Raw genomic sequence first — 25,724 nt, 5'->3', positions numbered from 1 at the left:
ACACACACACACGCTCGTGGGGGGGTGGGGTGGGCGGGCTCTGCACAATCTCTACTCCCTTGGCTCCCAGGCTTCCCTGAGCCAGGAGACCCATGTCTTAGCCCTCCATCAGCCCTGCCTCACCGTGACCTTGGGCAAGTCACCCTCTTCAGGCTTCAGTCTACCCCGCTCTAAGTCGGGGCTATTATTTCCTGCCCCCTTTTCCTCATGGAGCTCTTAGAAGACTAAAGTAATACTACAAATTCCCAACAGCTGTGAAAACAGTTTGAAGTCATATAAATGTTAGGTTCTGGCTTTAAATGTATACAGAGCACCTCCTCCAGGAAGGCCCAAGGCTGGGCACTTATACACGTGCTTCCAGGTGTGTTTCCTGAAAGTCCCATCCCATCAACCCTGACAGACACTGTAGCCTCATTCTACAGATGAAGACACTGAGGCACAGAGAAGGATTTGCCTAAGGTCACACAGCCGCAAAGCAGCGGACCCAGGATTTCAACCCAGGGCCGTCTGATTGTCAGTCATGTGGAGCGACGAGGAGCATAGTGTTCTCTTTTCTAAGCCCTCACAGGCCTTAAAATTCACCCTTTGGGTTGAAGAAACAGGCAGCAAGGTCCCTGCCCCAGCCCCATCCAGGAGGCTGGCATCGCCAGCGCTCCCCAGGATGGGCTGTGGGGGTTCAGAAATAATTGTGTTCTGGGGCCTAACGTCCTGAGAGGTAAAATGTGGTCTTTTGATTCCCAAATACAGGGGGTGTGGGCAGCTGTGGACACTGGCCTCCTCACTCCTCCTCAAGTCCTCCAGACATACTCCTGCCTCAGGGCCTTTGCACTTACTGTTCCCTCCACCTGGAATCCTTTTCCATCAGATACCTGCCTAACTTGCTCCTGCACCTCCTTCAGGGCTTTGCTCAAAATGTCACCTTCCCAGCGAGGCCCTCTCTGATTAAAATTCCATTATTTCCCACTCCAGCACCTCCGATTCGCCCCACTCTGCCTGATTTTTCTCCAACGCATCTGCCAGCATGTGACAAGCTGGGAGCTTTCCTTGTTTATTACGTAGTGTCAGTCTCCACTAGAATGTCAGCTCTCCGAGGGCAGTTTTTCATTTGTGTCTCCAGAGCCTGGCACAGTGCCTGGCACAGAGCACCTGCTCTGTATATATTTGAAACAAATGGATAAAACTGAGGCCCAGAGAGGGACAGTGGTGGGCCCTAGGCTACACAGGGAGCGCAGATGCGGCATCTGTGTCCGGGCCTTCTGCTCCCAGCACCCACCTTCTGACCCCTCTCTTCACGTTCATGGGACTACTTGGGTTTGCTAGAACTGGGGGTGTAGGAGCCTGGGTCCCAGAGGCAGGGGAGTCAGCAGTGGGTGGGAGAAGAACAGCCCCTCCCCTGGGGCCTGCATAGGGGAAGCAACAAGTGGGTGTGTGTGTACAGAGTGTTCATCCATCCAGGGGCCCCTGCCTCCCCGCGTGCCCCTCCCCATCCCACAGCTGAAGGCAGACTCCAAACTGAGTCTCTCTCTCTCGCCTCCTGATTAGGGAATGGGGTCTCCTGCTGGAGAGAGGGAGTCTCCCCCTCAACTGCTCCAGTGAGGGTCGGGGTTCCTTGACCTTCTGGCGGCCTCCCTGGGTTCTTCCCTTTCACAAATGACATGCTGAGGGCAAAGGAGCCAGGGCATCATTTGCCCAAGCTTGCTGGGACAAAGCCTGACCTCCAACCTTGTTCAGGCAAGTCCGACTCATGCACTCTCCCCAGCACTGGGCCCCGTGCTAGGTGCTGGGCTCAGGAGGCAAGAAAGGGACCTGACAGTGATCACAGTGCTGGAAGCGGCAGGTGGCCATGGCTAGGAGCAGCTGCTGGTCAGCCTGCCTGCCTGGGTTCACATCCGGTGCCACCCTTGGTTCACAGGGGGCCTCAGGCAAGTTGAGTAAGATCTCAGTGTCTCACGGGGTGGTTGCAGGATCCCAGAGCGCAAACACACAGGAAGCATTTAGAGCAGCCCAGCATCCAGTGAGCACTCAATAAATGGTAGCTGACACACCACCAACCTCACCATCACTGTCACCGTTATCACCACCAGCATCGTCACCAGCATCGTCACCACCGTCACCATCACCACCACCATCACCGTCATCGTCATCATCACAACCACCACTGCTATCACCAGGTCCTGTAGCATCTGTCTCCCACAATGCATCCTGAGCTCTGCCAGGGCAAGAGCCACATCTGTGAGGCTCACCACTGCACCCCAGGAGGTTCTCTCCGAGTTGTCAATGAGTAAATGAGCGAATGGATAAATGAATGATGAAGAGGCGTTTACGGAGAACAAAGCAGCTAATACAAGGAGGAGCCTGTTGGATCCATTCGTCCAGCCCCCAGCAGCCCCTCCACCTCAGTTCTGGAGCTTCTGCTCCCACTTGGGCTGTGGTGCCCTAGAACCCAGAGCTTCCCTGGGCCTCAGACTCCAGTCTCTGCTCACACTGGACCAGACTCGGTTCCCTAAAAGCCTCCCTCCCCGTGTTCCCCTGCTCTGTAGTACTCGGTCACTCCCACCGCCTGAGAGCTGGCATTCTGGGGCCCCATTAAGGGACCACCCAGCCACATCTCCTCAGCCCCAGACCTCCCTTCAGACCAGCTTCTCTTCCCCTCTTCCCACAGCTGTGTCCCTGCCCCACCTAGGCTTCCCAGCATGGCCAGGACAAGTCCAGACACCTCCGCGTGGGGCTTGGAGCCTTCCCTGACCACCTGCTGACCCGGCCAGCCTTCCTCTGGCTCTCTCAGCCCTTGGACTGGAGAAGCCTGCTTGTTGGGTGGGTCAGACAGCCCTTGATGGGATCCTGGCCAGCAAGCCAGCCCTCATGTAGGCCCCATAACAGACCTGGTCCTCCATTTTGCAGAGGAGGAAACTGAGGCACAAAGAGAAGAATGAATAGGTTAGAGGCATTCATTTAACAAATATTTTCTGAGTGTATACCATGTACCAGGTGTTAGCAGGGGGTCCCTGGGACCTGCAGAGATCAAGTCTGTCCTATTCGCCACTCCCGGTACATAGTGGGTGCTCAGTAAATCTTTGTGGAATGAATGAACAGGACCTGGTACACAGCAGGTGCCAAAGTGTGCTCGGTAAATTGGTGAATGAATGCACCAGGGAATGCAGCAGGGAGCAAAAGAGCACATACCCCTGTCCTCATGGAGCCCAGAGGAACACACAAAATACAGCATTAGTCAGTTACTGATAAGCACTTCATAGTTGGAGCAAGGGGCTTGAGAGTGATGGGGAATAAAGGGCGTTTTGGAAAAGCAGTCAGGGAGGGCCTCACTGAGGAGGTGACAGGTCAGCAGGGCCCAGTGAGGGCTGGGGGACAGCCTGGAGGCTAGCGTGGCCAAAGAGCAGTAAGCAGAAGCCCAGAAGGTGGAGAGGGGCAGAGCTGGGGCTTGTGGGTCTTGGTGGCTTTTGCTCAGACAGTGATTGGGACCCACAGAAGGGTTTGAGCAGAGAAGGAATATGGTCAGGTTTACATTTTTAATACTGCGCTTTCGCCGCTGTGTAAAGAGGAGAAAATAGGAAGGACAATGAGTGTTGTTGCTGGGGAGGGGGTGACAAGAACTGGGGTGGGAGGGGCTGATGAAAAAGGCCCTGCACACTCCCCCACCCCCCGGAGTTCTACTTCTCTGGGAAAGGGGGAGTCAGAGGAGCCAGACGTGGGGGCAGCAGAGCTAGCTTGGGGACACCAGGCAGAAGTGGCCCCCTTGAGCTCAGCAAGTCCACCACAATGGGGACAGGGGCCCAGCTGCCTGAGCCAACCAGCTGGATGGCACGTCAGGCCCTAGGTGCTCCCTGACCACCAGCTAGTGGAGGTACCTGGAACTCCCAGCTCTGGGAGGGCAGAGATCAAATCTGTCCTATTCACCACTCCTGACACATGGTAGGTGCTCAGTAAATCTTTGTGGAATGAATGAACAGGACCTGGTACGCAGCAGGCGCCAATCAAAGTTTGCTGAATGAATAGGTGAATGAATGGATTGCCTGCAGCCCTGTATTGTTTGCTGGTGGTTTCTCAACTTTGTCTGAGTTCCTTAAAATAACTGCAAGGCTCTGCCAGTCACAGAGTCTTACTGTGAGCCGGACCCCTGCCTCCGTTTCTTACCAACAACCCCACAGAGCAGGTTCTATTGCTATGCCCATTTTACAGAGGAGGAAACTGAGGCCCAGAGAGTTAATTAACTTCCCCAAGGTCACTCAGCTACTAAGCAGAACTTTAATACCTCCCAAATTTGGATCTTATCAATGACACCATCAACTCACTCGTAAATCCCCTGCAGGCAGAAACCTGAAGGTGGGGTTCTTATCAACAGCCCAATGGTCCATCACATCTGAGGCATTGCCCTGGCTCCTCACCACAGCCTGGTACCACCTTCCTGATAAGGAAACCAAGGCTTGGAGCTGGGAACTTTTTCAAGAACCTTAGGGGTGAGAAGTGGCAGAATCCCCATCTTCTGGAGCCTGGCCCAGGGCTTTCTCCACAGCCCCTTCATCCTTCCTGTCCCCGCCACCACCTCATGTCCCCAGCACAGGGGCAGGAGATGGAGTCCCCGAACCACAAGCCCTGCATGGGTCGGTGGCTAGTTCGGGGGGTCCAGCCGATGACATAAAGTCCCTCCACATCAGAGACCTGTCTCAATATGCGGGACCATTGGGATGACATCTGGGCTGACCTCTCACCTCTGCCTCTTCTTAAATGGGCAGAAGTGATGAAAACTGACCTTCAGGACCTGCCAGGGGAGCTGGGCATTTAAACTGCACACCCAGTGTACATAACTACACTTGCACAACAGTGATCACAGCGGTAACAGTAACAGCAACAGCAGCAGAGACAGCCCGTGCTCCCGGAGCACTCAGGCATGGGCCCTGCCCTCTGCTAGGCTTTAGGAGCCCTGGTCCTCACAACAGTCCAGAGAAGCAGTTCCTATTACCTATTACCTCCACTTTTTACATGTAGAAACTGAGGCACAGAGAGGTGGAGTAACTTGCCCAAGTCACACAGCGAGTATATGGCGGGTTCAGGATTCAAATCCAGATAGGCCAGCTCCAGAGCCAAGTATATCAGGGAAGACACATAACGGACTGGACCCCTCTGGGCAGGGGAACTAGGTGGAGGGGTGGGCTGGGCACTTCTCGCTATTTGGAGGCTGCTGTTTGGTGGCTGTTGCGTTAAGTCAGGTGTGTGTATTACCTTAAAAACAAACTTCTCTTGTGCTCCTTTGTCCACAGCGCCCCTTCCCCATCCTGGGAGGCCCTATCCCCTCCTCTGCTGTTTCATGGCTTACCTCCTCGTAAGAGCCCTCCCGAGTTCCTCCCCAGCCTCCGTGGGTGCCGCCCAGGCCAGGCACTGGCCACCCATACCTTCTCGGGGCTGCAGGCAGCTGCCTGTGACCTGGTCGTTGAGCCACGCCTTGTGTCGTGCTGGTGGGCACAAAGCTCCCCGGCCTGAGCTGGGTGCAGCGCGCTGGCTGGCCGGCCGGCCGTGGGGTTCCATGCCGCAACCTGGCCCTCCCCGAACCACAGAATCCCCCGGTGACCCCCGAGGGTCAACTCTACCAGTAGATCCCATTTGCACCTAAGCAACGTGTTCCAGAGTCGGCACACTCTGCCAGACAGACTCACGCCTGCCTCCCCATCCTGGGAAGAGCCACTGTCCAAGCCCGTGTAATATCACAGGGGACCTCATGATCCTCATCTTACTGTCAAAGAGGATGGGTGATTTAGGGAGTAAAGGACACAACGCTTCTCCACCGCATGGGCTCAAGTCCCTGCTCTGCCTCTTGCCAGCTGTGTGGCCTCAGGCATGTTACTTAAAACCTCTCTGAGCCTCAACATCCTCATCAGCAAGATGAGGATCATGGGACTTCCCTGGTGGCGCAGTGGTTAAGAATTCGCCTGCCAATGCAGGGGATGCGGGTTCGGGACTCGATCCAGGAAGATCCCACATGCCACGGAGCAACTAAGTCCGTGCACCACAACTACCAAGCCTGCGTCTAGAGCCCAGGAGCCACAACTACTGAGCTCATGCGCCACATCTACTGATGCCCGCACGCTCTAGAGCCCGTGCTGCGCAACAAGAGAAGCCACCGCAATGAGAAGCCCGCACACCACAATGAAGAGTAGCCCCGGCTCGCCGCAACTAGAGAAAGCCCACGCACAGCAACGAAGACCCAACACAGCCCAAAATAATAAATAAATAAAAATAAAATAAATTTATATATATATAAAAAAAAGAATCCACCTGCCAATGCAGGGGACAGGGGCTCGATTCCTGGTCCGGGAAGATCCCACATGCCGCGGAGCAACTAAGCCCGTGCACCACAACTACTGAGTCTGCGCTCTAGAGCCCGCGAGCCACAACTACTGAAGCCCGTGCGCCTAGAGACCGTGCTCCGCAATAAGAGAAGCCACCTCAGTAAGAAGCCCGCGCACCACAACAAAAAGAGTAGCCCCCCTCTCGCCGTAACTAGAGAAAGCCCGTGCACAGCAACCCACAGAGCCAACCCAGCCAAAAAAAAAATTAATTAATTAATTAAAAAAAAAAAGATGAGGATCATAATGGTAGCCACGTTTGGACAAGCACATGGAGGCATGTGCATGTGTTTAGCAGAGCGCCTGGCATTTCGCAAGCACTCAACAAATACTAGCTGTGTCATGACTGTCATTGTTTCTGCTCAGCAGCAGGCACTGACTGAGAATGTATCTCAAATGACCACCACGACAACCCTAAAAGGTAGTTGATACCACTATCCCCATTTTACAGATGTGGAAATGGAGGCTCAGAGAGGTTGAGATGCATCCAAGTTGCACAGCTGGTTGGTAAGACAGGATTTGAACCCAGGGTTCCCTACCCTGGGGAGCACACCCACTCTTAGTCCCATAATAGGCAGCCTAGACTCGGGGAAGCCCACGCCCCTCTCGCCCTCATTCCCTGACAGCCAACTGCTGACTGGACCGGCAAGACTTCCGGTCTCTCCTTCCCACCTGCTTTGGCTCGGCACCTTCCCTCTGCCCTCTGGCTTCCATCAAAGCCTTCTCTCATCCAGATCTGGGGGCGGGGGGGTTGTTAATCCTCGGGGCAGACCCAGCTGATCAGCCCTCCTCCTAGAAGTCCTCCCCTCCGGTTCCCTGCACATTCCTTTCTGCCTCTGTCCTCTCCCTCTTCTGTACCTCTCTGCTCCAGCATCCACTGGCCCTGCCCCAGACCTCAATCCCTAGCTCTAATTGCCACTGGCCACGTCACAGGGGCAAGTACAGAAAAGCTCCCGCTTCCTGTGCTGAGAACTTGACATGGAGTCTCTCTTCACTTGCCCACAGCAACCCTGTGAGATGGGGAATACTACTGAGCCAATTTTACAGAGGAGGAAACTGAGGTTCAGAGAGCAACTTGTTTCAAGGTCATCCAGCTAGTGAGTCACGGCTCAGTGCAAACCTGGGGCCAGTCTGAACTCCAAAGCCCAACTCAGCAGCACGGCTTGAATGGCCTTGTCGCAGATTCGCGGGTTACTGATTGGCTCACAGTCATAATCCTAATTATAGGTCCCTGTTATTGAGGGCTTTATTATGGCCACGCCCTGTACAGGTGCTTCTAGATTATAAAATATAGTATACAGTATAGTGTATATACATACTGTAGCACACAGTATAGAAGGAGGATATAAGTGAAGCCACAGCTATTATCACCCCATTTTACTGATGAGGAAACTGAGGCTCAGAGAGGGGAAGTGACCTGCCCAAGGCTGCACAGCAGGAAATGGCAGAGCCTGGACCCAGGCCCTACCTCCACACTCTGTACTCTTCTGCGGACCTATAGGGGCCTTACATCCAACACAAAATCCTTTGCCCCTCGCTCTGCTCCTGTCCCAGCCCCCAGATCTCCCAGAGAGACCCCATCCCCCAGGGAGTTTCCTAGCCTGAACTCTCTGAGCTGCCTCCCCTCCCCTCTCCCTCTTGGTCTGGGCTTGAAGCACCCTTGGGAGGTTAACAGCTGTCTGGTTTGGGGATCTTCACACTGGGGTGGGGAGAATCCTCTGAGGGACCCTGAGATGGAGCCACAGCCCCTACTTGGTGGCCTGTTTGTCAGGCTTGGTGTTATGTCATCTTCCCAACTGCCTCCCAGGGTGTGGGTCATCACCCGCTTATATACAAGCGGTCGGGGGATCGGAGCAGGCAAGCCGTTTGTCCAGAACCAGGAGCTTGTAGCAGAGCTGGGATCCAAACGCAGGTCTGTTTTTGGCTATGTTACCCTCTGGCCTTCCCTATGGCTGCTCTACCCAGTAGAGAGCTCCTGTAGCCTGGGCGGACCCCTCTCCCCATCCTCATGAAAATGACAACCCCACTACTTGAGCATCACGTGATTCCCTCCTTCAGTTTTTCCCAACAACCCTATAGGGGAGGGCCAATCATCAGACCCATTTTTCAGATGAAGAAACTGAAGTACCAAGTGATGACTCAGCCGGGTGCCCAGCAGAGGCTGTGCCTTGGTTCACTGACCTGTAGAATGGGGTCGGGACGGCCTCCCAGGGCAGTTGAGGATGTGTGCGATTGTGGAAGCCAGGGGCTCTAGGAGACTCGCACTCAGGATGCTCTCAGACAAGGCCCGAGGCCGAGTGTGTTTTTCTCGACCCGCCAGCATCCAGTCAGGGCCTGGCCTGCCAAAGGAAGGGCCCCATGTCTCCTTGAACATTTCCTCAGCCTGGGGATGCCGAGAAAACGATGAGTCATCCACCAAGCACAGGCCTCCCAGGAGGCTGCATCGGGTCCCAGCCGGGGCGGGGAGGGTTCCAAGCTGGGAAGGGGGCCCCGTGAACGTGATGACTCCCGAGCTGGCCCCACTGAGAACTGAGTCACCAGGTCTCCTCCATGGCCTCTCACTGCCACATGCTACCAGCCTCGGGGACAGCTCTTGGGTTCCGCCCACTGGACCCTGCCCCTGGGCCATCACCCCAGATGTGTGTGTCTGCCTGCCTTCCTCGTTTCCTAAACGCCTCTCTTTCCACCCAAGAATACTGGGTCAACTGTGCTATCAACCATCAAGCTTCCCTTGCCCCCCTCTCCCCTCCCCATGTCATCCAGCCCCGGACACTCAACCTCTTGTCCTACCAAGGAACCAGCCCCTCCTCTTCGCCCCAGGCCGGCCTTCTCTCTCCGCACCTATTTCCCAGCCTCCTGTTTTTCCTTCTCTGTAACACATCTCCCTCTTGCCACATCTAGCATTCCGAGACTCCTTCTAAAACATGAATCTAACCTTCTCTCCCCTCTACTTAAAAACCCTCCTGCAAACTCCCAGCTCTCCTTGATTCTGACGCACCAGCTCCTCTGAGTGGCTTTCCAGATCCTTCTCTTCCATTTGGCCCCAAGTGATTTCACCAGCTCATCCCCCTCAGGATCCCCAAGTGGTCCTCAAGCTGATCTGACCATTCACCCACCCACCACCGCATCTGAAATGCTCTGTAGAACCCGCTTCTCCAGGAAGGTGGCCCCGGTCACCCTCATACACATCCTGCACTGAGCCCCCAAAACCTGTCCCACCCCTAGCCCTTGCTCACATTCCCACCCCCCGGAGTGAGCTTTCCCCATGTTCTGTTCTTGCCGAACAATTTGTTTTGGCCCTCAAGGTCCAGCTCAAATGTCGCCTCCCTGAGGACTCCTTGGACGCCCTCAGGCAGGAGGATGGGTCTGGGCCTTGGGGCTCCTGAGGCCCTCTGAGTGCAGAAGGCAAGGGCGACTCTCAGACTCCTGCTCTAAGGCATTTGCTGCCCCCACAGTGGGGAGTCCCTTAGGAGCAGGGGCTGTTCTGGGTCCTGGGGATACAGCAGTGAACCAAGCAGGCTGGTCTACCCTGACAGAGATCACAGCCTTGTGGGGAGAAAGATACTAAATATATAAACTAGTAAAATACATACACAATGTCAGAGGGTGGTAAGGGCTATAGAGAAAATTAAGTAGAAAGAGAGAGGGTCCAAGGAACCTAAGGTGGTCCTGGCTGGGTGATCAGGGAGGGCTTCTCTGAGGAGGTGACACTTGAGCAAAGATCTGAAAGAGGAGGGGAGCAGCCATGTAGAGATCTGGGGGGAAGATGTTCCAGGCTGGGGAAACAGTCAGTGCAAGGGCCCTGGGGCAGGATCGTGTTTGGTAGTTTTTAGAATAGCAAGGAGGCCAGTGTGGCTGACGCTGAATGAACAAGGGGAGGGTGGAGGGTGGTGAGGGCAGCAGGCAGCTGGGCCAGATCATGCAGGGCCTGTAGGTTTCAGGAAAGACTCTGGCTCTTGCTTTGAGTGAGACGAGAATCTCAGAGGGTTCTGGGCAGGGGAGGGAGAGAATCTGATTTGCTTTTTGCTTTTGCTGATTTGCTGGTTGTGTGAGCCACAGGGGATTACAGGGGGGCAGCGTGGACACAGGGATCCCAATGGGGACGCTGACGCATCTCCAGGCTTGGACGAGGCTAGAGGCAGTGGAGGTGGTGAGAAGGTAAAATTTGAGTTGTATTTTGAAGGTAGAACCAACAGAATTTGCAAATGGTTGGATGGGGAGGGAGGGGTGGTAAGAGAAAAGAGTCCAAAATGATGCCCAGGTGTGGCCTGAGCCAGAGAAGGTTGGAGCCACTGTGATGCGGAGGGTGGTGAAAGGAGCAAATGAGTGAGCGAGTAAGCGAATGAATGAATGAATGAATGACCCCCAGCTTTGGAACCAGATGGGCTCACCCTCAGCCCTGGTGCTCTGTGGGACCTGGAGCTCCCTCCTTCGCATTTGGCCTTAGTCCCTCCATCTGAGGCTGAGGAACCTGCAGTACCAGGGTGGCCGGGAGGGCTGGATGCTGCCGGAGTCGTTGACCTTGTGGGGAGAGGACAACTGCTCTCTCTCCCCGCCCCCTGCAGCCTGCCCAGGGCAGGCTGGGCCCGCAGCTGCAGTTGAGGTGAGAGGGTGAAGGTGTGGGCGACGGGGAGGGGTGGCATCTGTCTCCCACCAGGCTGGGTCCGGACAGGTAAGAGGGCTACCTCGAGCTCTGGGAAGCTTTTGTAGGGTGTCCTCAGGTGAGGGGCCACCGTGAGCCTGGGGTGGGGAGGTGGGGAGAGCCACGGCACCTGTGGGCCCCTACCTCTGTGCCCCGGGTCTCAGAGGGTCAAAGAGCCACGGAACCCAGGCCCTGCCACTTGCTCACTGTGGTGCTTGGGGAGGTTCCCTGGCCTCTCTGATGCCAAGCTCTCATCTACCTCACAGAATCCAGGGGAGATTAAATGAAATAGAGTGTCTGGCACATGGCAGGGGCTTGAGAACATGAGATATGCTCAGACCCCTGCCCCAGGGGGGCAGTCATTACACCAGCCTCACCGTGTTCCCTGCAAGAGCCCAGAGCCCGGAGCTCAGGCTCCCGGCCAGGGACTGGGGCGGGGGTGTGTGGGGGCCGTCGGGTGGTGAGAAGCCTCTGGGCAGCTCACCCTTCTACCTTTCCACCTGGCGAGTGCCTCCAGGCCTGGGTAAAGCCCCCACTCTCACCTCTCCAGCACCCCTCCTTGAGCTCTGGGATTGGGCAACCCCAGCACCAGGAAGAGATTCAAAGGCAGGAGGGGCCACAGGAGGCTTCACTGTGCAATGACTAGGGAAACTGAGGCTCAGAGCAGGGCAGGAGCCAGCCGGGGCAGAGAGGGACCCTGAGCCTTCAAGTTCCCAGTCCTGGGGGCCCATGCCACACCTATGGCCCTCACCAAGACTCCGCTGGTGTTCTGTGTAATTCAGTACAACATTAACCAGGCCCCCGGTGGCACTGGAGACACAGGAACAACCCAGACACAATCTCTAGGGAACCAATAGCTGCTTCCCACCAACTACATGCCAGGGATTTGGCTGGGGGCTTTATTTCCATTATCCCACTTAATATCCATGACATTTCATTTCCATCCCCATAATCCAGATGAGGAAACTGAGGCTCAGTGAGATCACACAGCAACTAACATTTTGTAAGACGTGCTACCTTCTTAAGGCTCTATATGCATTAATGCATTCATCTTTATACCAGTCTTAGGAGGAAGGCAGTTTTCTCATCTGTAAAATGGAGCTGATAACCCTAAGGCCAAACAGGTGCAAGAGCAGAGCTGGGATTTGTACCCAGGAGCCTGTGGCTTGACACCCCAAGCCCTTCACCTCTCCTCTACGTCAGGGTGGGCCAGGGGCGGGAAGTGGACTCAGAAGTCCTTGCTCTAACAAGCCACCCGCCTTGCTGGGCCCTCTCCCAGCTGCCTCTGGCTCCTTCTTCTGTTTTGGGGCCTAGGGCCCAGGCCTGGCTTTGACAGAGATTGGCAGAGTGACCTCCTGAAATGACAACAGAACCTTTTCCAGTTTGCCAAGCCTCTTGGAAGTGGGGCTTTGGAGCCCATTTTCCAGATGAGTAAACTGAGACTTGGAGAGGTCAAGCAAGCTATTTGCCCGAGGTCACGTGGCAAGAAAGTGGGTGTGTTAGGATCGGTCCTGGCCCCCTCACTTCAAGTTCAGAAGCCTCTCTCCCACCCTGCCCCCCATAGAGCTTAGCTTTGGGCTCGGTAAGTGCCACCATGGCAAAGGTCACAAGTTTTACCTGCTGCCCTTGTTGGGCAGAGAGTGGCGGGGTGGCGGGGAAGGAGGAGGATGGCTGCTGGAAACAAGGAGGTGCTTCGGCCACTATCATGGGGACAGGGACATGGCACCACCTCTTGTGTCCACTCCCTCCCTCACACTGTACTTCAGCAGCTGCCGAGACCCCAGGAGCAGCCAGGGGCCAGGCCAGCAGCTCCGGCTGACTTGGTTGTGATGAAGGACACCCCGTCAGCTCCTCACTGCCAAAGGACAGGATGCTTTTCAACAGGATCCTGAACATGTGGCATGCACACGCACACTCGTGGTCTGCCAATGCCCACACCCCAGGTGCTTGCACATCTGCCAACACAGCCGCTCACAATCACACACAATGACAAGCATGCAGTCCCCCTCCACCTGTACACACACACACACACACACACACACACACACACACACACACACTGCCCCGGGCCCACAAGCGTCCCCGGCCTGCACATGGACAGGCACAGCCACACTCCCGCATGCACACCCACGTGCGCACACATGCTGTAGCCCAGGAATGCACGAGCATGTGCATGGTACTCAATCAGTCCCACAACCTCTAAGTTAAGAGCTGGCTTGGAGAAGCCCAGGTTTGCCTGAGGCTGGGGTGGACCCTTGACCTTTGTCCCTGGGCAGCCCCAGCCACAGGCCACCCACCTCCCATCCTCCCAGCAGGGTTTTTAGGGTCCCAGTTGGACCTCCTGACTCCCAGACGCTCAGGGATGGGAAGGCAGCCTGTAGTGAAGGAGAGAATGTTCACGCCAGGCCTCGCCCAAGGACGAGCGGGGCATGCTGCCCCCACCACCAGCAGAAAGTGACCCAGGATCCGGAGGAGACGCCCCGGGAAGGCAGAGCCTGATCCACCAGCAATCACTCAGGCTCCAAACTGCGGCCCCGCCCCCACAGAGACCCCAAGACCACATTCACCCAAATCACTGAGGCTTAATTAACAAAATAGCCCACTTCTGCCATTCATGAGAAATCCAAACAGGGCCCGTGTCATTGCCAACCTTCTCCCTGAAAGCCCCCAGGACCCAGGACAACAGAGGCCTCCTCCCTTCTCCTCACCCCATACCCATCCTTGCGCACCCCAGGCAAGTCCCAGACACCATACACTGAGCCAATCCTGCCTTAAGGAGCAGCCTGTGGTTACAGACATCTTGACCAGAGGATCCTTCTCCACTAATTCAGGTTAGGGTGTGATGGGCTGAAAGCTTGTCACGAACAGCCTTGTGAACCAGATGAGGCTGTAAGACAACCAGAGAGGGTCAGAAAAGAGGGGTGTACAGACGGCACGCAAGCTCAGCGTGCCCCGTGAGGACTCAGGGAAGCTCTAAACCTCCCTAAGCCTCAGTTTACTCATCTGAAGGATGGCAGGGACCTCTGGGCCGCTGTGAGAACCTGACGCACAGGGACAGGCACACGGTAGGTGACTCAGAAGGGGTCACTATGGTGACAATTTAGAGAAAAGTAGGAAATACTGAGGTATTCAACCGAAGGTCACAGCATATATTACGTTGTGCTAAGTCAGAGGCCATTTCCTGCCCAGACCAGCGGCCGCAGGTGCCAAAGGTTTACACAAAGGCTCTGGGGAGAAAGGCTGAAGACTGTGGAAATGCTCTCCACTAAATGAACACTGTCTGCAAACTGGGAAAAGACCACCATTAGTCAATTTGGCCAGCGGAACACCTGGGGTCTGGCTCGCAAAAGCCCAGTGCTGAGTGGAGTTTGGCAATCTGGCGTGTCCCCCGCGGGGGACGGGGCTCTAATGGGGGGATTCCTGGCATGTGATGGGCCCACGGAGAAGCCTCAGTGGAGCGCAGAGATCTGCGTCCCAGGCCCAGCTCCCCACCAACAGAAACGTCCCCTCTCAGGGCCTCAGTTTTCCCATCCGGAAGATGGTAGAGTTGGGCTGAGAACATCTATCTCCAAGGAGCCTGAGGGCTCTCTGGTCCTGGGAGTTGACAGATGGCCCGGGGCCCCTCCCCAGACATAACCTGTGGCCCTTGCAGGCGCCGGGACAGCCTCATTCAGAGAGACCAGAGGAAAAGGAAAGGGGTTGGTTCACTTTTGGGCTGAGGCTGGAATGGAATCGGAGGGTCTCACTGGCAAAGGGTTTGCTTCCCACCCGCCCCCCGCCCCCGGGCTTGGCAGCCGCAGAGGCCGGAACAGGCCAAACGCAAGAAATAATAAATCCTAACCAGGCTTTGCCCAGTCAGGAGGCCCGGCTGGCTCTTGTCACAGAAAGATCTTGTCCCCAGGAGCGCCCCGTGCTGCCCGGTGGACTCCGCCCTCCTCCCCTCAGCCCTCCGCCTCCACATCTATTTCCTGTGACAACCTGCAAACCGAAGACCAACTTGCCTCCCCCCACCACCACCATGCCCTGGCTTCTGCTCGACCCCCGCCCCGCCGCGCCCCGCCCCCCAAGCGGGCCCCAGCTGCAGGAGGCCCCGCAGAGTGTAATTCCCCGCGCCCTCCTCTCCGCCCTGGGCCCGTCCGGACAGATTAAGCCTTTGTCACACACACCCAGAAAAGCTCAGGGCCAGATGGGACGGGACAAGTGGTGTCAGATCATCGACCCTCCACGGCCGGGACTCGGAAGGGCCCCAACCGCAGCACCACATATGGCTGTGGGAAGAGGAAAGGGGGCCCACGCAGGGGGCAGCCAGAGAGCAACATGGAAGGGAGATGACATACCATGGCCACCCTGGGGACCTGAGCTGACGCAGGGGCGCAGGGGGCCCTTGTTCCGCGGCTGCATGACACAACTCCCATACCCCCTCTTGGCCGAAATTGCTCTGCCTCCCCGCCTGCCCTCCCTTGGAGCCTCCATGGGCTTCTTGATCAGATCCTGAGCTATGCCCACCCCCACCCCCAGCAGCTGGGTGCCCAGGGAGCAGGCTCTGAGTCCAACCCACTCCAATGCCCCAGTGCCCCCAGAAGGCCTGTGGATGCCAAACAGATGTCTCAGACAAAGGTTTGTGGCCCAATGACCTTCACAAAAACCCACCCAGGACAAAACTACAGGATATCTCCCAACTGCCACCAGAGGCAATGATAACTTTACTCTGTGTATGTGTGTAAAAGCCAGTGAAGGTAGGGGATATCCTTTGCACCTTTCAAAGAAGGTCCCATTCAGCTCCTCCCGGGAAGAGTCCATGGCTGCCCCAGAATTCCCAGCAGGATCTGTCCCTCTTAGATCAGTGAAAAGGAAAATGGAAATGTAAAAATAATAACTGAGCCCCAGGAAGGTGCTTGGAGCTGGGGGTGGCAGGACTCAGGGCATCTCCTGCGGCTGGCTCCGGTTGACTGGGCGAGTGCAGGTAACTAACGGGCTCCCTGGGGACCAGCAGGCCAGGCAGGTGGGCGTGGGTAGCTTGAGGGGCGGGCTGTCACAGGAGGGCACGTCTGTTGTGTTTGTCGTCCCCCTGGCAGCCTGGGCAGGGAGGCCTGGGTTCCCTTTCTCTGCCTCCCAGGCAGGTGGTCCCTTGGGAGGGCTTATTATTGGTCTGGGAGCTAGGGGGGAGTCTTTCAAGGCCCCTGTTGCCAAGCAAAGCGGGTTGGCGTGGGCCTCACGGAGGACCCGAAGGCTGGCAGGACCTGGGGCCCAGGCCTAGCACCTAATTTCTGCATGTGGCCTGGGTGCGTGTATGTTCACTTGCTCCGCCTTGACAGCTCTGTGGCTAAGGGGGTAGGGGGACTGACGGCCCCATGATGCCCACTCCCTAGGGGAGAGGTCGACCAGCTCAGAGAACTGGTGAGCTAGCTGCCCTGTCTGAGGGTCACCTGCCCTCCCAACTCCAGGAGCGGGTGGAGTGGGGGCTCCTGCCTCAGGCAAGAAGGAGGTTGGGCCAAGACTCCCAGCTCCCTGGGGAGGGATAACCAGGATGGGATGGGGGTGAGGCTCACTAACTGACCTGGGAAGCCTGGATGGCTGAGGGCAATGACCCAGGGTAGGGGGTGTGGACCAAGCCAACCATCTGGTGGGTCACTGACCTCGAAAAACCACACTTAGGCTGGGGGCACTAGCCCAAGATGGAGGAGAACCGAGGGGGGTTAGCAACTGGCAGAGTGGGAAGGGCTGACCTGGGGAGAGGCAATGACCCCTACTCCCCGGGTGGCAGAGTGGGCACCAATTTGGGCTCGGGGAGGGGGTCCCTGACTCGATCGGGGGAGGGGGAACAATGACCCAGACTCCCCGCATTTGGCGGAGAGCACTGATTTAGGCTGGAAGCTCCCCGACTCGCTCAGGGTGGGACACTGCCCCAGCCTTCCCCCGGGGAATCCGGCCCCAGCGCGCCCCTCGGCCCGGCCCCCTGCTCTGTGTCCGGCCGGAGGCGGCAGCGGCGCAGATGGGCCGCTGGCGGCCGCAGCGGCAGCGGCGCGGTTATCAGCGCTCCTCGCAGATGGGCCGCCCGCCCTCTGCGCTCACGGCTCCCCACTCCCCGCGGCCTGCAGCCCCGTCCCCTGGGCGAGGGGGGAGGCGCCTCCGGATCCGCTCCCCGGCTCCCGCCTCCCTCCCTCTCGGCTCCCTCACCCCGCGGGCCGGGCCCGGGCGGCTGCCGGAGGGGGAGGGGGAGGGGACAAGTGCACTTTTCGTAACGACCGAATCAATTGTGTGTGAAGAGCCCGCTCCGGCCGGGGACTGGGCTGAGCGCAGGGCGGGCGGGCCGGACGGGGGAGGAGCACGGAGCGGGGAGCGGGGGAGCGAGGGAGGGAGGGAGGCCGGCGCGGGGCGGCCCCGCTCGCTCGCTCGGGCCGGGCGAGGCCGGGGAGGGAGCGAGGGGGGCAGGGAGGAAGGTTGGCCTGGCCCGGCCGGGCCAGGGGCTGAACGCACTAATGGAGGGTCTCCGCGACGGAAAGTTCAAAGCTCAGCAGCACCCCGGGAGCAGCCGCCCCCCCAGCCCCCACCCGCTGCAGAACAATGAGGTCCCGGCGGGGGAGCCGCGGGGCCCACGCCGCACGCCCTCTCCAGGGCGCCCCGGGCCGGAGGGGACGCCCCCGCCCGGCCGCCCGCCTCCTCCCTGTCGGCGGCTGCGGTTCCCCGTCCCCTCCCCCACGCCACCCCGCCCGGACCGGGCCGGCCCCGGGGACGGGGGAGGGGAGGGGATGGATAGGTCAGGCCGCCCCCGTCCCAGGGAGGGGGGAGCGAGGGGCCCGGGGGGCGGAGGGGGCGCCCCACCCACCCGCGGGAGGCTGCTCCTGCGCCAGGCTGCGGCTCGGGCTGCCCCTCCCCGGGCCAGCCCCGGGTGGGGTCGGGTAGACAGTGCCCGGGCGGGCCCCCTCCCCTGGCGCTGGGAAGCCGAGCTGACTCCCCGTCCCGTGGCCGCCCCTGCCCCCCCGCCCTCGCGGCACCACCCTCCACACACACATACACACGCACGCACACACACACACACACACACACAGAGACACACACACACACCACACCGCCCAGCCGGCCCGGGGGCGGGAGCGCGAGGCGCCCGGGACAGGCAGCCCCGGGGCGGGCGGGGGGGAGGCTCGGGCTTCTGAGCAGCCGCCTGCTGGCGGGGGGAGGGGACGGGAGAACGGAACATGCTGGGGTGAGCAGCCCGGGACAGCCCGCCCGGCACGGCCCGGGCAGCAGCGCAGAGGGGGGCAGGGACGCCCCGAACCCGGAGCGCTGCCCGGGCTGGCTGGGGCTGGCGGGTGAGCAGGGACGCGTGCGCCTCGGGAGGGCCAGACCCAGGGACAACCTCAGGGACACACGTTCGGACACACATCCACACCCCCACCCCGCCCCCGCCCGCCCCGAACCCCGCGGTGGGACCGGCCCGCGGCCGCCGCGCGCGCACTCACCGAGCCCGTCTTGACCGGCACATACACCACTTGGCCCATCTTGGGTTCCCGGCCGCTGCCCAGGCGGAAGCCCTTGGAGCGCACCCAGAACTGGAACTTGCCTTTCTCGCCGGCTGCCGGGCCGCTGCCCGCGCCGGTCCCGCCGCCGCCCTGCAGGACCTCGGCGATCCGCTGGTATTTGCTGCGTGTCACCGTCTTGGTTTTGGCCGAGTCGCCGTAGGTGCGCAGGCACCAGTCCCGGAACTGGCGGCCCAGCTCCGAGTCCCCGGGGCTGCGCTCGCGCTCCCAGCCCCCGCGCAGCAGCAGCGTCGGTTTCGGCATCCTCCCGGCGCGCCCGGCGCCCTCGGGGGCGGGCCGGCCGCCGGGCCGCCCGGTGCCGGGACTGGGCTGGGCTGGGCCGAGCCGGGGTGCGCCGCGGCCCGGGCTGTCCCGCGGTGTAGCTCCGGCGCGGCTGCTTGATGGGCACGGGCGGCGGCCGGACGCGCGGGGCTGCGGCGCGCTCTGTCCTGCTCGGGCGGCGGCGGCGGCGGCGTTGGCGGCGGCGGCTCCGGCTCGCCTCCTGCTCCGCCTCCTCCTCCCCCCCGGCCGGGATGCAGGAGCGATGGAGGCAGCTCCGGGCCCGGAGGTGCAGAGGGGGCGGGCCGCCCCGCGGGCGGCCGGGGGAGGCGGGAGGCGGGGAGCGGCCCCGGGCGCGGAGAGCGAGACCGAGCCTGGGCGCGGGCGGCGGCGGCGGCGGCTGTCAGCTCGCGCGGCTCATCCTGCTCCTGCTCAGGCTCCCGCTGCCGCTGCTCTTCCTCCTCCTCCTCCTCCTCCCGCGCCCGCCTCCACCACGCCGCGGGATCCCACCTGTTAGAGCGTCGCAGCCTTCGCCGCCGCCCCCCTTCCCGCGCCCGCCCGCGGGGCCCAGCCCCCGCCCTGGCCCGGCCCCTGGGGGCGCGGGGGCCGCCGCGCCCGCAGCCGCCGGTAGGGCAAGAGCCGCAGGCGCGCAGTGCCCAGCCCAGGGACCGAGTTCCCTCTGGCCGGGCCTGGCCCCGAGCCTCGCAGGCCGCTCTCAGCCCGGACCCGGCGGCCTCGCAGGGAGTAGGGTGCAGACCCCGCCCGGCCGCAGGCGTCCCGGCCTCCCCGGGCGGCCCCGCCCGATTTTAGCCTGGCGCTGGTGGTACAGGGCAGGGCCCCTTCCCTTCCTCTCGGCGACTGGCCTGACCTCTCCAGTGCAAGCCCGGCGCCAGAGGAGCAGTGTTCCCCTGGGGAACCCCAAACCGCCGCCCTTCGGAGGCCCCCAAACTTCCTCCCCTCTCGCCTCACCTGAATTCCCCGAAGTTTGGCCGGTCTTGGTTCGGCTAACGCCACAGGTCTGGGACAGCGCCAGGCCCCGGAGAAGTCGTCAACATTGACCGGTGGCCTCACTCAGGCCAGCCCCACCAAGGCTTGGAGCAACGCTCAACACACCCACAAATTCATCCCGAGACACCCTGCCTTCCTGGGTGCACCTTGGCCTAGAATCACTGGCTGAGTAAACTCAAGTGGATATGCCATCCCCCTCCTCCCCGGGCAGGACTGACCTTGGGTAGAGCCAGTCCCCTTCCCCTTAATGAGATTACTAACATAAATAAAGGCACAGGCCAATTCTCCGGGATGTCTGCCCTCCTTTGCTTAACAGGTTTGAGAAATTGCTGAGCTTCTCTTCTTGCTGCTTCTCTTCCACCCTCAATGTCCTCAGGCCACTCCTGCAAGCAAGTCACCACCCACGCCTGAGTCCCAGATTTTGCCCAGTGCAGGACCATTTTTTGCCCAGGAACTACTGGCTACCCTCATCCCAAGGTCCCCCACCCTGGTACCTACAGAGTGCCAGGTCCTGGCAACTCTGAGCAGCAAAGGAGACTGGCCCATTTTACAGATGAAGGCCTGGGGCTTGGAGAGGTGGCCTGACCTGGTCAAGGTCACGCAGGGAAGAGAGGAGGGTTCTGGCCCAGGTCGGTCTGGCTCCTGCCACCACATCACACATGAAGACTCCCCCTGACATCCCGCTGGGAGGGATACCCACTCTGTATGTGGCTGGCTCACGTCCCCCAGTAGACTGGGAGCTCCAGATGCTCAGGGTTCATGTCAGGCCCTAGCACAGCACCTGGCACACAGTAGGTGCCAATAACTGCCAAAAGAACGCCAGAGGTCTTCCAAGTCCCAACCTCTCTCTGCATTTCACATAGATTTATTTTTAGATAATTTACATTTCTATGTTACTTTATATATACCAACAACTCCACACTCATTTTTCCTCTTTATCTTCCTAAGAGCTCTATTTGGTTCCATGCTGCCATGCCCATTTTTCAGAGATGACCCCTGAGGCTCAGAGAGGGCAAGGTGCTACCCAAAGGCCATACAGCCCCTCCCCTGGGGGTGGGGGAGGAGGGGCTTCTGCATGATTTAGCAGCCCACTCCCTGACTTTTCCAATACAGCCCTTGACACATAACCCCACAGTTGACTCTCTTCCTGAGAACAAAGGTGCTCTAGCCTAGCAATGCTAATGATTACTTTCAGCAAGGGTGCCCTGGTGCCTAGGTGGTGGGGCCCCCCCGTTTGAGCCCGGGTCTCTGTCCAGTTCCAAGACACACCAATAACCACTAAGCCAGACCACCTCTCCATGCAATCTGGGTCTTTGCCTGCCTTCCAGAACCTAAAAATCTGTTGTTAATCTTGAACTGAGTTCTAGTGTGACAGAAGGTGTAGTACGATGAAAAGAATGTCGGCTTCGACAAGGACCTACTGTATAGCACAGGGAACTCTGCTCAGTGTTATGTGGCAGCCTGGATGGGAGGGGAGTTTGCGGGAGAATGGATACATGTATATGTATGGCTGAGTCCCTGTGCTGTGCACCTGAAGCTACCACAACACTGTTAATCGGCTATACTCCAATAGAACATAAAAAGTTTAAAAAAAAGAATGTAGACTTCGCATAGAGTCAAACAGACTTGAGGTTGAATCCTGGCTACCATTTGCCATGGCATTCTTCATGCCCAGAAATCCCAGTTGACTGCTTCCCAACTAAATGAACCCATCAACCCACCCTTTGCTGGGTGACCTCTGGCAGGTCACTGAACCCTAACTTCATCATAGGTTATAATGGACAGACTGTAAAGGTTCAGCAGAATAATGTATGTGAGAGAGGCTGGCATATTTAACAGGTGCCCAATAAATGCCATTTTCACCTCCATAGAAGTTGCAAAATATTCAAGGAGGAAGATGAACTTTGTTAATACTTTTTGTGTTTCATTCCATCAACAAACACTTTTTGAGAAGCCGTTATACACTAGGTGCTTGAAATATAGCCACGGGATCCCCAAGGTCCTTGCCCTCTTAGAGCTTAGCGATGGGTGGGGAAGAGGGCCATTGAACAAACCAACTATCAATAATTACAGCTTAGGGAAAGGGCCATGATGGAAATAGGGAACTGTGATAGCAAATAATGGACAAGACGGACTGCTGTTCTTAGGGGGATCAGGAAAGTCTCCTCTGAGAAGATAGATTTGAGCAGTGATGTAAGTGACAAGGAGCCAGCCATGCTATGTTCTGAGGGAAGAGCATTCCAGGCAGAGGGAACAGCATGTGTAAAGGCCCTGAGGTGGGAAAGAGATGGTATTTTCCAGAAGTTGGAAGGAGGCCAGTGTGGCTAGAGTGAGGTAAGTGAGGAGGGCTTAGAGAGCAGGAGACCATGGGAGAAACCTTGGATTTCAGTCTAGATGTGCTGGGAGGCCTTTGGTGAGTTTTAAACAGGGGGGAGATTGATGAGTAGAGAGGACTGGAGGGCAGCTAGAGTGGCCCAGGGGTCTGTGATCTAGGGGCTTGGAGGTCAGGGGCCTTGGTTTCTCCTCCCATGTGTCAGCTCACTCTACACCAGGCACATCTCAGCCTCTTGCCCCAAGGGGTGCTAGGAAAAGAGTGGAGGGGGCTGAGTCAAGGATGAGAATAGCCTACTGCAACCCATCTCCACTTCTGCGGAAGCAGTTCCCTGGACCTCTGGCTTGTTCGTGTCAATGGCATCCTTTAGCAAGGGTCCTGCCCCAGAGCACACTCGGTGGAAGGTAAGTTTCTCACAATGCCCAGCAAGAGCAGGGCAGTGGAAGGACAATCATGGTCCTAGGGGGAAACTGCGCCTCCTGTCTTCTCATTCCAGACAGCTGCCAAAAGGACAAAGTAGGCTGCTCCATTAATCGTGGGTTATTGGATCCCTGGATTTTTTTTTTACCCTTAATCCAGATGTCCACAGGAGTCCAGACCACCAGGGCTCATGTCCACTTCCAATACTGACAGTAATGTACTGGGTCACAGGAGCTTAAGTGAGAAAGGGTCTGGAGAAATCATACAGTCTAAACTCTGCCCTTTACAGATGGGTAAACTGAGTCCCACAGAAGGGAAGAGGCTCAAGGTTACCAGCAGAGCGGGGTACCTGGCCTTTGCCTGGTTTGGCCCAGATCACTGAGCTCTGACCCAGGGCCCAGATGAATGGGAATGCCTGCAACTCGGAGGTGAGGTGGCCCCAACCCAGCCTGGGGGGAGGCAGAGTTCCAGGCCTGGGGTGGGGCAGAGTGACTGAGGCCCCCACGGAGGCTTGTCCACCAAAGGCTGGGAGAAGCAGTGAGGTCCCGGAGCCTTGGGGCAGCTGGGGGGAGGGTGGTTTCCACTGTCAGGCACTTGTGCCACTTCCATCAAGGACTAGGCAGCCATTCCCCGCCCCCCCGCCCCCCACCGCAAGCACCGCAAGCATCTCCCCCCATGGTCTGCTCAGCCACAGCGACCTGCTGCTTCAGGTCCACCCCGCACAGTGTGGTTCAGGGGCTTCCATGGCTGCTCACAGACCCCTGGGCTTTCCCCATCCTGGCTTTGACCACACAATATCGTGATTGCCTGCTTACCTATGCCCACCAGTGCCCAGCACACGGGCTGAGGTTTAATAATTATTAAATAAATGAGTGAATGAAGGAATGAATGAATGTGTTGGTTCTCAAAATGCACACCTCAGACTGACAACTACAGCATTTCCCACCACACTACTCTACCTCCCCCGCAATCAATCAGTTTGTGAGCATTTATGTGCTCCTCCTTGGAAGGCTCTGCCATCCAGTTGCCTGCCATGGGTGCCTTGATTCCTCTAAGCCTCAGTTTTCAAAACCGATAAGATGGGGATAATAATTATACCTAACTCACAGTGCTGTTGTGAGAATAAGCGCTCAATAAATGTTAGCTCCAGTTATCACCATATCCATCTGCCATTCATTCCGGCGGTTGTTTGAGTAGCCTCTGTGTGTCAGATGCTGTGCCTGGTGTCGGGATCACAGCCGTAAACAAGATGGACCCGGCCCCAGCCCTCATGACACTCAGGGACCAGCTGACTTTGAAAAGATCATAACAAATGTGTTGAGAATTAGAAGACGAAAAGCTGCCATGAGAACACGTGAAGGGGGCTCAAATGTGCACCTTCTGAGAAACCCTGCCCTAGAGTTCCCTGGACGGAGGCACTCAGGGCGAAGACAAGGGGAAGGAGAAAAATGTCTCCACACCTACAGTGGCCCTGGCCGTGGAACCACACCAGAGTGGGAAACATCGACCCACATTCCCGCAGAGTTTAGGAAGCCCTTGAGTCCAGCATCTCCCTTTCCAAAAACTAAAGCATAAAGAGATAAGGGTTTCCTTCAAATGTCACTGCCCCAGCCGAGCTCTCCTTGACCACCCTTTCAAAAATAATCCCCAGTGTCTCTCTCTATCCCCTGCCCTACTTTATTCATCTTCATGGACTCAGCACCACCTTCTGTTATAATGTGTATTTATTTGTTTCTGTTCATCTCATGCACTGCAATGTGTCAAAAAGGTGGGGATTTTGTCTTGTTGACTGTAGTATCTCCAACACTGAGAACAGCCTGGCACATAGTAGGTGTTCAATACATATTTGTTGAATAAATGAGTGAATGAAGAAACCCGTGTGTGTGTGTGTGTGTGTGTGTTTGCATGCACATGCATTATAACTAAAATTTGCAGTGATATCCACAAAGATTTATGTTGAATTGAAAAGGAAAGAGGTTTTTCTTTCTGTTATTAATTTTGTCTACTGCAAGTCACTTCCCTTCATTGAGCCTCAGTTTCCTCATCTGTAAAATGGAGCTAATATCTACTTTGCAGCATCATTGTGGGACATCAATATGGTGCAAAATGCCCAGATGGGGCCTGGCACACAGTAGGTCCCCTGTGGGCAACTCTGTTATTCTGATGGAGCCCTTAGTTGGGGAGGCTCACAGAGGGGGATACCCAGGGCCTGAGCCTTCCTGTAGGACACAGAGGCAGCTGACACTGGATCTGTCCCGTCACCTGAACTCGCCAGTAATTTATTGATGCTGGATGCTGGCACCTAGCAGCTTGCCGGGTCAGCCTCAGGGAGCAGGTGTGGGGCCACCGGGGCCTACCCCCAGCCTCACCCAGGAGGAGCGGGTGGGGAGAGTGGGTCTGCACAGCCCAGGAAAACTGATAGGTTAGCCCTTACAAATCCCCTACTATGTGCCAGGCACTGGGGGACTAGGAAAAAAAACGGGTGAGCTCCTTGCCTGAACAGAGCTGATAGAGGGGGAGAGAGACATAATTCATCATTTGAACACCCACAGAAATAGTGACAGCTGCATGCGGGCCTACTGTGTGCCAGGAACTTTGTACATATAACCACATTTAAGCCTCATATGAATAGGCTTTGTTCATATTCTATAGGTCAGAAAACGTCACCAATGAGACATCAGATGATGTGCTCAAAGTCACATGGCTAGTGAGTGGCAGGCTGAACCCAGATCTGACTGGCTCCAAAGCCCATGCATATGTTACCACCACCCTGCCCCCATCAGGCTGGCTGGCCTAAGGGGCATGTAAATACCCTAAATTAGGAGCACTGCAAGGTCAAAGTGAGCAGAGACCCATTCCACTGAATCTTCCTGGAGACCAAGGCCTTTAACTGCCTTTCAGAGGATGTGTGGAAATACCAAAGGGAGGTATATTTTAGGACAGGGAAAGAGCCAGAGAAAAGGTTTGAAGGTGGAAAAGGGACTGGTGGGTTTTGTGTGTGTGTGGTGCGCAGGCCCACCTGGGAGAGCAGAGGGGCCCAGTAGGGGGCAGTGAGCATGTGGGGGCTTTGAATGCCTGGCCAGCTCTGGGCCTCCCGGGGTGGGCCATGGGGAGTGGGTGCGGGGGGTGAGGGCGGCAGGGGGCTGTTGCTGAAAGATGAAGCCACC

General features: G+C 57.6%; 1 protein-coding gene across 3 annotated transcripts in view; it reads right to left on the bottom strand.

Moving 5' to 3' along the window:
- The window catches only part of NOL4L (nucleolar protein 4 like), a 130,613-nt gene extending 111,659 nt beyond the window's left edge, over nucleotides 1–18,954 (bottom strand). The window contains exon 1 of one of the 3 annotated variants that reach the window (XR_003793318.1): nucleotides 18,462–18,782. Coding sequence is in view for 2 of the 3 variants with exons in the window: in XM_029221856.1 (XP_029077689.1) it covers nucleotides 18,462–18,782 (321 nt within the window). In the remaining variant the exon portion in view is untranslated. Of the gene's footprint in view, nucleotides 1–10,750; nucleotides 14,928–18,461 lie in introns of those variants that run through there. The other 2 variants (XM_029221856.1, XM_029221857.1) reach the window with 2 other exon arrangements.
- Nucleotides 18,955–25,724: the final 6,770 nt, after the last annotated feature.

Source organism: Monodon monoceros, unplaced genomic scaffold, assembly GCF_005190385.1.
Source record: "Monodon monoceros isolate NGI ecotype Baffin Bay Population unplaced genomic scaffold, NGI_Narwhal_1 Super_Scaffold_13, whole genome shotgun sequence".
NCBI classification, from domain to species: domain Eukaryota; kingdom Metazoa; phylum Chordata; class Mammalia; order Artiodactyla; family Monodontidae; genus Monodon; species Monodon monoceros.
Note: the sequence above shows the minus strand (reverse complement) of the source record. Positions and strands in the feature narration are given on the sequence as shown.